General features: G+C 40.7%; 1 protein-coding gene across 1 annotated transcript in view; it reads right to left on the bottom strand.

The window, feature by feature from the left end:
- Positions 1-8365, bottom strand: part of rorb (RAR-related orphan receptor B) — a 35931-nt gene extending 27566 nt beyond the window's left edge. The window contains exon 1 of the mRNA XM_018759998.2: positions 8121-8365. Within this exon, the coding sequence (XP_018615514.1) occupies positions 8121-8127 (7 nt within the window). The 5' untranslated portion in view covers positions 8128-8365. The remainder of the gene's footprint in view (positions 1-8120) is intronic.
- Positions 8366-15739: the final 7374 nt, after the last annotated feature.

Here is a 15739-nt window from a genome sequence, read left to right as displayed (position 1 = left end):
GGGTAGCAGGGGAAATCTGTATAGTTAAAATTGTCAAGCACAATGTCTAATTTGAAAATGCTACTTAATGTAATTTAATGTGTGCAAAGATTTTTAATTAGTATCTCCATGCCAGATATGAAATCTCCTTTCAGTGTCGCTCTTCATTTTTAAACTAGTTGACGTTAATGGTAGACGAATAATAACAGGTTGTAAAACTAATATCTATGTTCATTCCTGTTTAGCCTAATACATGGAAAATACACTCTGCACTTACAGTTGACTTTAACGGAATAAGTGTTTTTTTAAAAAAAAAAAAAAAAAAAAGACTCCCAAAGAACGTGTGCAGGCTTATCCTGATACTTCACCTACTGAATCCAGCTACGGCACCAGTCAAAAGTTTGGATAAATGTCCTGGAAACTAAATTTTTTCCCCCAGGAAGCATCTGTTTAACAATTTTGAGGAAAGAATGAGGTTACATGTCTGGTCAGCTCTTCTGCAGCACTTCCCAGAGCCGTAGGACACTTGTGGGTTTCTTTGCTTCGTCTCCTTTGTCCAGTGCATGCCATCAAAGTATTGCCCAGCTTGACCAGGTGTACTCAGATCTACAGAACTCAGACTGATACAGTAAGCCAGTTTATAACAGGAACCAAGACCTCAGTTATGATGGTACTTGTGTGACAGAGTTAACCTCAGGTATGGGTTCGTCAACAGTGCCGTCCTTAAGATTGCCTGGAAAAGCGAGACACCGGCTGCAAAATCAACCGGCGGAGCCTTAAAAAAACGGTCAAGTGAAAAAAGCAGCAACTGGATTGCATTTCATTTATCGCAGCTGATACAAATGAGAGTGTAAGAAATAGTGTGTCGGCAAAAAACAGCAGGTCTGATTTTTTTTAAATGTGAATACAGCAAACTTTGCATATTGATGAACTCTGCCCAAGCACACCTGCCCTCCAAATATCTTTGATGCAATACATTTACCTGATGTGTTTCTCCAAAGCAACTTAAATTTGGGGATTTGGAAGTAAGTACCTTGCCCAAGGGTACTACAGCCAGTGGTGGGAACCACACCTCCAACCCTTGGATCCAAGGGCAGTAGCTCTAACCACGATGCTACCAGCTGCCCCTAGAGAGGTGAAGAAACTCTGGCAATAAAACCAAAAAGGCAGTATCTTCCAGCTCATCTACACAATCCTATTTCTCTCAAGTTACTATTCACCCAGTTAAGAAATGTGTCCAGAGAAAATCTGGAAGTATGCTTGGTGTCAGGGTTTCTTCACCTCCCTGGTAAATCAGCACCTGCTATGGACTTGTCCGCCACCTGGGCACTGGCAGGTGCTTGAAACGTGGTCAGCGGTGTGTGAAAAGGGCGACCGACTCGGAACGCTGCACACCAGCAGCCTTCAAGGTATGGCTACTGGCACCGGGAAGACATCGGTGCGAAGAAAAGCACGCAAACATATCACTGTAGATGGCGATGCTGGTTCCTCGGTCTGCTGAAAGGATTGCGGGGAAGTCTTACAAAGAGTGTGTGTGTGTGTGTGTGTGTGTGTGTGTGTGTGCGCGCGCCAGGCTTTGGAGAGAGACACCGAGAAGGGGTGCAGCCATATTGTATATGTGAGAGAGTGCCCTCAGTCGGCACCGGCATTACCACAAACCAGAATGAACAGCTCACCGGATCGGATTTCAGCATTATGTAACCGCTGATAGTGTTTAGAGGTTCTCTCACACACTCTGGAGAGACAAGAAGAGAGAGATTAGTCCTATTTATACTGGGCTACAGAGGTCCTATGGGGAGCCTGAGCTTGTCAGCAGCACCGGTCTTAAATTAAAGGAGGAATGGCAGCGGGCAATCGCCACCTCCGCCTGCACCTGCAGACCCTTTCATATACCTTTACCACAAAGTAATGTTGTAAGGAGCAGATGAGCTCAAGATTTGCTTTGGAAGGGTAAACCCACGGTGCATCGGTTCCCCGTGAGCTCCCTCGCGTCGGCCCACCTAGCCGAGGATCGATGTTAGCCGAATGCTGCGACTGATTCCGAGCGACGGGTGCCTCCTTGCCGGGGCCGGTCCGAAAGAGCAGTCAGTCACCCCTCGCTCACCACGACAGCATGAAAAAGCCCAGCAGTAGCGCTTCCGGGGGGGGGGGGGGGGGGGGCGACCGGCGATCCACCAAATTGCGGGAGACAGGTTTTCAGAATGCATTCATCGGCCTCTTGCTACACAAAAACAAACACGGCGGGATCTGCGGAGAGGAGCGCAAAAGCGCTGGACGGCTTTCCTGAGAACCGCGCAGCTGGGTTCAAAGGCCGGCTCCATGTGCCCCGCTTCACAAACACACGGTTTGGGTGGAAAAGTGCACAAGGTCAAGGGTCAAGAGGCCCTGTTTAACCAGTGTGACCTCTACATATATAGGGGAAGTTTAAATTACAGTATGTATATTTAAAAAAAAAAAAGGATTTTTTTTTTTTGTAGAATTAGCCTTTTATTACTCAGTGCAAAAAAAAACGTACCATTTCTTGCAGACATCTTTTAAAAAAGCATGAGATCAGGATATACTGTGTTTATTTACTTTTTCATTTAATTCATGGCTTTAGGGAATTCAAAAAAATAAGCACACTTATCAGCTAGTTTGGCTGTTTATGGAAGCTGCTCTCTCAGGCTCACCGAATTAAATCAGTCACACAGCTTGTGTAAATAGATAATGTGCACACAAACACACACAGATACGCACACACACACAGAGTTATGTGCCCTCTTTTCTTGTTGCCACTATTTTTTCGGGAGCATTTACGCAATTTTCATTGTTAAAACACTTCCTCTCGTTTAGTTTCCTCCAAATTGAATTAAAGGGCTATTTAAACAAATCGGGTACAAGGCTGTCGAGTGCGCTGCTTGTTACCGTTTCACGCGCATATTCGTCCACATCCGAGCAGCTGTTTTTATCCAAAGCCATTTACAGGTTTATCCGTTTTTGTCAAGTCAACAAAACAAGAGGTTTACAAAATCAACAGCAGAAAGGAATATTCTGCAGGTTGGTGTAGTGCAGCACTGCAAGGGGATAGGAGCAGGTGGTGATGCCTTTGGAACCATGGGTTGCAGGTTCAAATCCCTTCTCTAGCTGTAGTACCCTTGAACAAGGTACTTACCCTACATTGCACTGGTAAAGTTGTCCACCTATATAAATAGGTAGATAGGTGCAGGTACCCCAGTGTTGTACATTGTTCTGGAGGAAAGTGTCATATAAATGATTGGATATTTGTGGGACTGAGGGGTTATCCTTGGGCTGATCTGCTACTTGAGGGACAGATGAACCCCCAGTACAAGTGCAGCAAGACACAAAGGGGATGGAGCTGTGCTCTGATCCCTCCCAGTACAGTTCCTATGGCACAACTTCTCTGGATTAAGGATTCTGGTGCAGCTTTGCTTAATCTTCTCCAAGTTACATAAATCTGAGTCAGCGATGCAAAAATCACAAAATTGTTATATCAAATAAGCAAACGCAACCGAACGGCTTAAAACACATAGCTCCGTGCAGAACGTACCAACAACACAGCAGTGAGTGTCTGGTACCATATCACTGACACATAATCTGCATCTCATAGTTTCTTCCTTTCACATTATATATCCTATATATTTGGAGTCTATATATTCAGGGGCAGCTGGTAGTGTAGTGGTTTGCTCTACTGCTGTTAGACCCAAAGGTTGCAGGTTCAATCCCCCATCTGGCTGGAGTACCCTTGAGCAGGGTACTTACCCTAAATTACTCCAGTAACATTATGCAGCTATATAAATGGATAAATAATTGTAGGTAGAATAATAATGTAAGTCACTTTAGAGAAGAGTGTCAGATAAATGTAAATATTCTGTTTGTTTGATTCAGGCTTAATAAAATCAGGGAGGTCAATATGGAGCACAGACAATCCCCTTTTTTCGAGGCTGGTGAACGATTTATTGATATTGTGACATCACTCGTGGTAATGACTATATATCCTTGCTTGTTTGAGCACACAGCCTCTGGAGTGCAATGGAGCGTGGAGGTCACACCGCTGACATCCGGGGAGGTTCAAAATATCAATGTCTGCCCGCCATGGTAAAACCAAGCAAAATAATTTCCTCGGGCAGCACACGACAATGCCACGTTACATCTCTCACCGGGAAGCTGCTCCGACACTGAAATTGCTGACACCGTAAACATTTTTTTAAATGAAATTCTACCCCAGGTGAGAGGCACAGCCGAAATAACGGCGAATCAGGTTCAGTGAGTACGTGTAAAAGAAACGGTGTACGTGGTAGCTGCTCCCCGTGAGTAACGGAGCAGTTCCACAGCGCATCGGAGGAGCTGCAGCTAGAGGAACGAACAAAAGAATCAGTCAGAGACACCAGACATATTGTACTGAGACTGACATTTAGCTAGATATGTTAAACACATATAAAGATACAAAACTTTACACCTGATCTATGCGTCCGTAAACTTAACCCTTCGGCTTTGGATTTCCCTCCTTGGTAAAATAGGCACAAACATTTGGAATAAGGTGACCGGTCGTGAACTTTAAGATGTGTGCTGCATTTCTGCTGTGAGTATGTGTGTGTGTGTGTGTGTGTGTGTGTGTGTGTGTGTGTGTGTGTGTGAAGGGACTCAGAATGTGATCCTGGTGGGAAGGTGGAGTTATAAAGTCAACAAAAGCCCCAGAGCAGTCAAGTGCCAGGAGGAGAACAGGAGTTTCACTCAGGAGGTAAATCAAACTTCAGTCTTTGTCCAAGCCACTGCCACAACGCATCCGCTGCTCCCGAAAATCCTCACACACCTGTTTTTAACCTATGAACGCTGTCAGCATGGAAGTAAAGAGGATGGTGTGGTTAAAAAAAAAAAACTGTCAAAAATGATTAAACTTTTCATGCACATTGTTTCCAATTTTAAGAAATGAAGGAAACTAATAATTTCACTATAATTTACTGAAGTATGTATAGTCTTTACGCAAAGTGACAGATTATTATTATTATTATTATCATTATTATTATTATTATCATCATCTACTCCTGCTGCTGCTATTGCCACTATTACTACACACTTTTATCCAAGGAAACTTGAAGTTTAACTGGAACATCCCGGTAAACGAGACTACTAAAGAGTAACTACGGTAGGGACAACCCTAAGGGTACACAAGTGTTTACAGCAGGTTACCTCCTGATAAAATGAACACATGATCAGGGGTAAGTGTATGTTCACAGTCAAAATGTATAGAGAAGCCTTGCATGAATTCCTACAAAGCTCCTACAAAGGGTTACACTGTCCACGGCATGTGACGAATGAGCGTGTGTTTCGGCTCTGCGAGGGAATGGTGTGTGGAGGGAGAGCACACACCCTAAGCAGAGGATGCGGCTTCCAGCTGAAAGTCGCCTTCAACACTCGTCCCATCTGCCAAGACCGCCGTTGCAGGACTCGAGCAGATATTCTGCATAAGGGTGTCATTTGTACGAGGGGCATCACTACTGGCTGTCACCGGCACTTTGTCACCTCTGTCAGAAAATATTCCTTTTATATTTGCCCACTAAAAATCATTTAGGTCCTAACATACAGATCAACTAGATATATCGCAGATACATCAAGAATTATTCAAATGAGATCAACCTATGAAACATACTAAAACATTTACAATAAAACAATACATTTAGTATTATGTGTATATATATATATTTGAGTGTGTGTATAAAAATTAAAGCTTTGTGCCCTCATTTTTATCTGAATCACAGGTTTGAAAGAGAACATGTACAGTGTGTTTTGGAGAAAAGTTCTTGAGTGCTTTAATTGTAGATGATAAGGAAACCCCTTTAGTAACAGACAGAAGGAGAAATCACTGACAGCTTGTGTCTGAATTGTACTTCTGATGTTGAGCTGAAGGCTAAAGTTAGCAGTAAAAGTGGGAAATGCTGAGAATATCTTTGAGAGAAGACAGAGAGGGAGCACCTAAAGATTCAGGAAGGAACATCCATCTATGCAATGCCAGCATTTTCATCTTTACACTTAATCACGGTTTCCTAAATTAACTTCTATTAAACTCATGTAACTCAGACGGGAGGCTACAACTGAGAAGTGACTTTTTAAAAAGTGCACTGCGTCTATTTCAACAAAATATTAAACCGAGAGAATGTACAATGCCTGTTTTTAGTTTGGTCTTTTTCAAATTCAGTGTGTTCAGAAGCAGCGAACAAACCAAATACAGACTAATTCAAATCTAAGTAAATATTTTTTTCTTAACCTATTATTGTGTTATTTTTTAAACAAAAATACCACTATATCATATATAACATATATATATATATAATAATATATGTGTTTGTAAATATAATCCTCATAAGCACTACTGCTTATATATTTAACCATAAGTCTGGATGTATGGGTATGAGGTTTATTTATTGATTTCAAAATAGGCAACACCAAAATGATTTATCATTATGGTTCTCAATATTTCTGAAAATTTTTTTACAAAAAAAGCCACAAAACATTGATTGAAATGATGGTGGAATGACACAAACTGGCAGGGGAATGTATCGCACATCATTTTTCTGTACAATTGTACGTATTTGCACTGTTTTGTCTATGAACTTCACTGTCTGAGGAAACTTTTCGAGCACAAATCCAAGTTTCCTTCACTATCACCGAGATGCTACGAACACGACCAGTACGTCCACGCGTGAAATCCATTATTAAAAAGCTACAAATGAAAACAAACGATTCGACTGTTAAACATGATGTAAAAAAAGGTTTTAATTGCATGAATTTGTCGAAGATTAATCGTGACATTTTCCGCGGGTTCAACTGTTTTGTCAGTTGTTTGTCGGTTGTTTTCACGCGATCGCTTTGAAATGACTTTTTTTTTTTGCATTGAATTTGTAAAATGAAGCGTTATTCGTTATCCTCATTTTCGGGACTGACTGGCAGAAGCGCAGGTGCCTTCTTGTACTCATTTCTCACACTTACTGAGAGAGAAAAACTTTTTTTCGTGTTTTTATTATACGCTTACTATTTATCAATAAACTTAAATGTATTTCAAAATTTCACAAGACAAGATTTCGCCGAAACTCATACCACTTCCAAGCCTCTACCAAAAACTATTAATCATTAATTCAAATGTAGGGTTTTGTGTGAAAAACTGCACTTTATTTCATCATGAGACACGATGGAAACACAGACAGGTATCGAAGGTCGCGGTGAGCGAACGCCGGAGTCTCCGGAAAGCCTTTTGATCCGACGCACATGACCGCGCGCCCAACGGGAAGCCCCGCGAGCTGCTCGGCGCGCGAACCCGCGTCCGAAGTCCTGCACGTCCATGCTGCACTTCGAGGCTCGAGCGCCGAGCGGCGCCTGACTGACGGAAATGGGTCAGTGGAACTCCTGACAGACAGAGAGCAACGGCGGACGACGACGGCAGCAGCCAACGCTAACGTTCGTTCCCATTAGCATGAACTCGGCTTCGCTGCTGTGTGTCTGGACTTCACGTCTTCACTTTCGCAATTAATTACTTCAGACAACTCGCCGTAGGGGCGCGCTTCTTCGCGTGAATTAACTTTTTGCTATTACTTTTTATGCCACCACCATATCATAATGTTATTGCTTGTAAAAAAAAAAAAGTCTGTGGGCCGCGTGTGCTTAAATTGACAGCGCGGGCTACTAAAAGGGTAAAGAGCGCAGGAGTGTTGTGAGAAGGTGTGCGAGAATAAAAGCTGTTTTGCTGACGCTGGAGGGGCGCGCGGAGCACTGAGCGCGCGCGGAGCGCGAGGCGCCGACGGCAGGTTGCGCAATGTGCGAGTGTATGAACTGGGAGGGAAAAGAAGAGGAGCCGCACGACGCAGACAGACAAATCACAGAGGTCACTTTCACACTCATTTGCACACTGTAACGGTGCTAAACTAAAGAGCATGGAACTGCAGGCTCGTTTAAAAAAATACTTGATACGTACAATTAACATGGCATGAGAGTATGATCATGCAGGCTGCACATCCATGGTGTTACTGAGTTCGATAAACAAATAGAAATAAAAGTGAATATGAAATACATATGAAGTGAGCACGCGAAGGCATACCGCGCCTTTTTGAGCAGTGTAACAACATGAGATGTCAAAACAGCTGCCTTCCTACCTCGCATGGTGGTGGAGACTTGCTTCTGAATGCAGTCATGAAGATACGAACATAAATTATAGAAAAAAATAATAATAAACAAGATCCAGCAAAAAAAGTTTAGCTGTGCAAAAAAGAGCGCCTAGGAGTCAGGGTGTTTGTTTAGAAAAAAGCATTCCAGAAGGCGACGAGCGCTGTCGGTCGGTGTTGGGGGCAGTTCTGAGAGAGGACATGCATGCGGGTTTTTCACATGACATGTGTGTCCGTGGATCCGAACTGAGGTTTTCTCTGTTTCTAGGCGCGAGGGGGAGAGAGAGAGCGGGGTGGAGGTGGGGGTAGGGGGGGTGAGGTAGAGCGAGAGAAAGAGAGCGCGCGGGGAGAGAGCTCGAGAGGCTTACCGCAAACCCGATTGGACGGACACTTTCGGCTCCGCCCACTTTCCACAGTCTCCGCTCTTTAAATTAAACTCACAGTGTATGACAGCGGCGCGGCGGCGTCCGGCTCGTGCGCGGAAGCACGTGTGTAAGCGAGGTTAGGTCTATCCAGTGTTTTTTTGACTCTCTTACGTTATGTTTCTTCAGGGCGCCTCCCAAACACCTCTCGTTCAGCCCACTGCACTTTAACCAACCTAAGAGAGGTTAAGCCGAACCTCATGGGACTCGAAGTTCAGGGTCAGCGGGTCAGCCTGCTGCCCTCCTGGGACTGGGTTTAACCCGTGCCGCCTGCCTGGGGCATTTATTTAGTTTCTTACTTTCAAATATAGGATCATGAGCTGAAGTTTTTTTTTTTTGAAAAAATGAAATCGGTTAAATCACTTAATTGTTTGTCTGAAAGTAATAAAATTATGGCAATGCATTAGAAGCATTCACTGAAGGGTTCATGGACACTATTCATTTTCATCCCCACGTGTGTCAATAGATTCATTTACTGTTATATACTGTACTCAGCCTATTTGCCAGTAGAGTATTTGTGGGTGGAGTTTAAAAGTGATTTTTATTGCATCCACTGTCCCAGTTCAGATTCATTTTACACTCTTTAGCATTTTATAGAGTTGTGAATACATTTTGACTGCTGTTCTTAATTTTGTCAGCAGTGAAAATCATACTTCTTCATATCAACAGTTGCGATGTTGTAACTCAGAGGTCAAACAGGGATGATAGTCACGCTTTCTTAACATGTATCATTCAAAATTACCATTATGTATTTATGCATATAAATTGATTTTTTATAACATATAACTCATTAAATTTTTGAAAAATACGCCCAATGATTTATTTTTAATGAGTCTCCGTGAATCCTGAAAGAATCATTATCATTTGCTTGGATATTTGGCAGCGAATTAAGCATCGCGATGAAGGGTTTGCAGCATGAAGGTTGCTGGTTCAAGTCCCATGAGTGTTGCTGTGGTGCCTTGGGTGTGAGGTACTTAATTTGACTGCCTCTAGTAAAATACCCTAAGGTGCAAATGAATAAAACTGTAAGCTCCTTTTTGTATGAAGCGATCCAACAAAACAATCAAAGCGCAATACTAGCACGTTTCATGTTTATGTGGGAGATCTTTCCTATTCCAGACAGGAAATGGATTTTTTTTTTATTTTAAATATGTCAGGTTAAAGCAAAATCTACACAATACATTATTTGTTTGTTTATTTTTTACACATTTCACCTTTAGTAATGTGCAATGCTGTTCCTGTCATCAGTAGAAATTATGTTGAAAAATTATGTATGAAAGGTGAGCTCTGATATGTGGTGCATTAAGGTCCAGATTTACTCTAGCATTTAAAAACGATTTGTGTACGAGCAGCAGCTTCAAGAGGAGTGTGTATTTTGTCAATGTGTTTTTAGGATTAATTGTGTTCATTCTAGCTTCCGCTCATGCATGTTTTGCTGTTCCAGTTAGAAAGAATCACTGTCTGTTCAGAACTGCAATGCAATGATACAGATGCTGTAATATTTCAATTTTACACATATATTTTATTAGGAAGTTAATGTATTTTCAATACACAAGGGGTTAACAGAAAGAGGCAAACCAATCCCACCATTTCTAATTTGACGAATGTGTTCTGGGGATGATAATAGAAACAAGTCATCCTGCATTTATGTTTCGCTGCAAGTATGAACTCAGAGTCATTTTCTGACATGTTAACATGACTGTAAACAAACAAACAAACAAGAAAACAAATACAAAGGAAAAAAACTGCCTCAACAATCATCACAGTCCTTCCTGCCCACAGGAAAAAATAAGTTAAAGAAACATTGCTTTCACATCAAGTGTCACTTTGAATAAATGTCTAATAGACACACAGCGGATCATTCGCTGTATGTGCAAATTATCAATGCACAGGCTCTTTTATTGAGCTCTGGTATTTCGATAAAGTTGAAATAATGCCAGTATTTGAGCCTTGCTGGAGAAATGACATTGTTTCTTACATCCCATTGAACACAGTGATTCAACACAACACTTCCGTGCTGGATTTGTAAAAGAGTTTGTGAAAGAGCTGAAGGCTCAGATTTTGAAGTTTTCTTTTTCTGTTGTTACCTGGCTTCATAGTGAGAGTAAAATGAAGTGAATAAAGCTACAGGCACCCACGTCATTGTTTTTTATTGCAAACTCATTGTATTTGATTGTTAGCCTGCTCAGATTAATTTAGCTGCATTATACAGTAGGTTTGGATCAGTGTTATTTCATTAAGATCTATACAACATAAAAGGCTGTGTAATGCGCACAGGGACTCCTACAGTCTTTTTGATGTGGTAGATATTCTCATTCAAGGCCTCTTATTGAGCATCTGATCGTAGACAGTCTGATTTAGTTGCTCATTGATGGTATAAGGAAAGTATTTTATTCTGCCAGAGTTTTGTTTGAAATAATTTAATTGGTTGATTTGAATAGGTAATGGAGTTATTCAAAATTTTGCAGTAAAAAATATACATATTTCTACTTTACTCCAACGAGTGAATTTATGCCAAAAAATCAGTCGAAACACTCAATAGATAACTTTAAAAAAGATTTTTAGATTACACAGATCTCAAGTAGGTGACAGGTAATGAGAATAAAATAAAACAAAAAGGTACTATGACCTAAAAAATTCAGTCTAAAAGTACAGTATATGTATGTAATAAAGAACATTTTTAGATATACATTTACTTTTGATAATGCATCAGCTTCTATATCATATATTGCATAAGGTGTGTTGATATTACTGAATCGTTTTCTGAATAATTCAAAGTAAAATGTAGATGTAATATCCTAAATGTCTTGCAGAAGTGTGAATAACAGTAACATGCATAGATTTGTTTTGAAATGAAATTTAGACATGCTTAAAACAAAAATAGGACAATATAGTTGTCTGTTATGGGAAGACATGTATGACATCATTTTATAATTTAGTTATCCCTGTGGACTCTAAATTTTGATGGCACACTCATGTTTTGAAAAAGTTTGTTTATCGTTGAACGCATGCTACCAGCTATGAGACAGTTCACACAAAGTTTGTTTCGCCAGGAGCTGCTGCCTCACAGTGCCTGGGCTGGTAGGTCGCAGGTTCAAATCCAGCTCAGTGTGTGGAGTTTGCATGTTCTCCCTGTGTATGTGAAGGTTTCTACCGGCTACCCGGTTCTTTCCCACAATCCAAAGAGATGCGTTTGCATTGCATTCAAATTGCATTGTGTGATTGAATATTTGGCTCCCCTGCAATGGACTGGCATCCCGCCCGATGTATACCCATCCTCGGCTAGTGCTCAGTAATTTCGGGATGGGCTCCTGATTGCCCTGACCTTTACATGGGCAGTTGAGTGAGAGAGAAAGTATGTTCTGCCAGATTTATCAAGGAATGAAAATGGAAAATGCCCAACCCTCACCAGGAGGTTGAGGACACAAATTCATTCATAACATTGATTCATTTACCATCACATGTGATCGATAAGGGTTGTGAAAGATGAGATGGACAAAACAGTGACAGCACATTCTCCCCGTTGTTTCTTTCACCAGCCCCCACACCGTGTTCTGCCTCAAAAGGAGGTATTCTGACCAAGTAGATGGAAAAGCACAGAGGTAATCTGACAGTGCCCAGAACCACGTTATGGGTTTGCATGAAAAAAACATGTGGACGTCAGTCTGTGGCCAGATCCATCTCTTGACAATTCGTGAATTTCTGCCCAGATTTGCCAAACCGAATGCCATAAGTCTAGAGGTACAAGGGAGACATGAAACAGTTGCGGATGTGCATGAAGGAGCGCGATACCTTTGAGGTGAAGCTTGACATGGTCCTTGTAGGCCTGTCATCGGAAAGGCAACTGTACTTCAATGCACCGAGAAAACAGGTGAGCGAGACCTCGACTTGAATGTAATCGCATTTGTGCGCAATCCACCCTCCGTCTCTCCATATGGGGAATTCTCCTCTCTTGTGAGGCAGGTGCTGCCCTTGTTGGATGAGTCAGTAATTCATTTAGAAGTGTTCATCCTCACAGATCAGCAATGCTTTCAAGAGTGCCAAATCCCTGGGCTCTCTTTCGGGTCTCATGTTCTGAGGAACACAACAAAATGATGAAACTGTATTTTGCACAGGATCTTGCGTGTGCTTCGGCTGACCTACAAATACGAATCTTTTTCTATGACAAATGCCATCAAGACGCACAGATGGAACAGGGTGTCATACAAGTCAGCGGAGGACTGCCTGAACATTGCTCTGACATCCGTGTCACCTGATGTGTCAAAGACTCGCAGAGGGAAAATATACAACTTTTTACTGTAAGTTTCTCAACTAAGTTTATTCTCCCTTGCGATTCACGAAATCTTCAGGTAGACAGGGAAATTCCACAGCATTGTTTATGTACATATGCTAATACATATTTAATACTGAATGTGTGTGTGTGTGTGTGTGTGTGTGTGTGTGTGTGTGTGTCTGTGTGTGTGTATTTTTATCACAGACATGGGCACCACATTTTGTTGCAATAATTGACTGGACTGATGAGCCAGGCAGCTTTTTGCTCTTTCTGCTAATCTACCAGTATTGTTTTCCATTATTATCAGATGGAATTTAATCTGAAAATATTTGGACATTTTGATTCTATTTTTTCCCCAAGGGTAAATAGTTCTTTTTCTACTGCCACTCGACTCTAAAGGAGAAGTGGTTAAGAAAATGGATGGATGGATGGATGGATGAACAGATGGATGGATGGATGGGCGGATGGGTAGATGGGTAAATAGTTGAATACTGCAATATCTGGCAAAGTTATGAAAAACAGGAATAAATAAATCAGTAAAAGAAAAGTTGAAATATAACAGATAACTGAGGAAGATCATGACAGAATCTGTGTTTAAAATGCCTTTCCGTACGTTCATTTAATCGTTCCTGATGAGTGAGAATTCTTCCAAAGCGTTACTGCCACAATAAGTAAATTGAATATGATCCTTGCAATCAATAATAGTAGAAGTGCTGTTTCAGTTACTTAAAAATATGTTCAGAACTATATATTTTTAATCAATCACTATTGATTCAGATGTGGTTGAGTTGACAACCTGTGAATTCCTGTGAATATTGATTTTAATTAACGAGCATAATTTTGCTGGAATAAGACTGCTGTTATGTTCTAATGTCCATTAATTTCATTAGCGTAGAATGTGCCACAGAATTCACACTGGAAGCAACATGAAGTAAAAGATTTTAAGATTTTATTTTTTCCTTTCTGCATGTCACTTTCAGTCTTCGTCACATTCTTTACAACATCCTATGAGGTAATCCTAATTTAGCCTGCCAAACCATCTTTTAATCAGTTTTGACTGGGCACTTTGGATTTTCACCGCATCATGACATGTAGTTTATTTTAGATATGTATTTATTCACACTTTAGGAATTAAAGATCACTTAACCTGTAAATATTGTATGCTTTGCTTTTATGTGCATCTATCTATATTTTCTTGGGAAAAATCACATGAGAGTATAAATATGATCTGAGTATCTGGTATGTCTGTTACAGCAATAAATTACACTACGAATTATGTTCAGAGTATAAATACAAAGCGTGGAGTAAAATGAAAGCAAATTCTTATGATTTTTTTATTTCACCTGTTCTATATTCATAACTGTCAGTGAAATTTAGAAACTGACTTGCCCAAACCTTAACAGCTAGGATGGTGCTTTCAGTCTGACAAAAGAGAATAGAGGGGATTCAGAGAGGATGGAGCAGACCTACAGAAACATACGGCACGGCCTGCAGCGTATTGCCATTGACCTATTTTCATCTTTCTTTTTCAGGGCCTAAATGAATGAACAGCTTCATAATTGTGATGTAATGACCACACCAAATACAACAAAAGCCCAGTGGCTGAAACAGGATTGTAAAAGTACAGTCCTGACAAAGGAAATTCATCTGTGTGAAATCTGAAATCCATATTATTATTATTATTATTATTATTATTATTATTAAACTCTGCAGTTGTTTAGTTGATGTTGACAAAAATAAAGAATAACTGATTCAGAGATTCATTTAAAATGTGTGATGTTGATTTTTATGAAAGTATATTTGTAATTAATAATATTACTGTTTATTAGAGGATTCCTGTACATCTAAATATCTAAATGATAATAAATTCCGTTTATTCCCTGAAGCATGAAGATGGTCATCAACAATAAAACAAACTTCCAAACCAATGATAGATACTGAGGAGTTTTAAACCATATTGAAAGTTTTTAAAATGAAATCTATTACCTTTCACACAGAGACATGGGAAAGATAGAAATATGATATTAAATAATGAGGAGACATTTTAAAAGATGGTTCGTTCTCATTCTCTCCTGTTTCACTCCATTTCCCATTTGTTCACACGAGGAGTGAAATTAGAGCTCACAGTGCTTAAATGAAGACTGAGACTGTTTGACCTGTCAATGATATGAATTTTGACCTCAGTTTGGCGACAGAACTTTTTACATTTCCCCACCCCAGTGAAAAAATGAAGTAAACACTAAATACTTGTCTGAAGTCATTTCAGGGCTCTGGAAAGGGTCTCTCATTCTCAGTTTTGTCCGTGTAGACGCAGTAAAACTATAAAACACTGCAGTACCGTTTCTCAGCTTCCTCGGAGGCTGGAGATTTCGCATTCAGGTCCTGCAAGTGGGTTGTGCACTTTCACAGAATAAGACCTTCACTAGAGCGGAAACCCTCAGCCTGACTACTAATGGAATATCAAACAAGCAGGTTGTAAAGGAATCCAGGCAGATAGGAAATGTATCATCTGATATTGTACTGAAAGACCTACGGCTCTGTAAACAGGATGTTGAATACCTGCCACCGGTGTACCTTTATGAATCAGTCAAGGTCCCTAAACTCATCCTGTATTTCCTTATAATGTATAATATATTATATATTATATATTATATTATAAGGAAATACAGGATGCTCTCTGGCTGGTCTGGGGTTCAAGTCCCGATTGGGGTGCCTTGTGACGGACTGGCGTCCCATCTGGAGTGTGTCCCCTCCCCCTCTAGCCTTGCGCCCTGTGTTGCCAGGTTAGGCTCCGATTCGCTGCAACCCTGCTTAGAACAAGTAGTTTCAGCCAGTGTGTGTAATATATAATATACTCACCCTGTTTATTACAGGCAGTCCCCAGATTATGAATGAGTTCCGTTGCTAAGTCTGTC

The sequence above is a fragment of the Scleropages formosus genome, chromosome 17 (genome assembly GCF_900964775.1).
Source record: "Scleropages formosus chromosome 17, fSclFor1.1, whole genome shotgun sequence".
Lineage (NCBI taxonomy): Eukaryota > Metazoa > Chordata > Actinopteri > Osteoglossiformes > Osteoglossidae > Scleropages > Scleropages formosus.
Note: the sequence above shows the minus strand (reverse complement) of the source record. Positions and strands in the feature narration are given on the sequence as shown.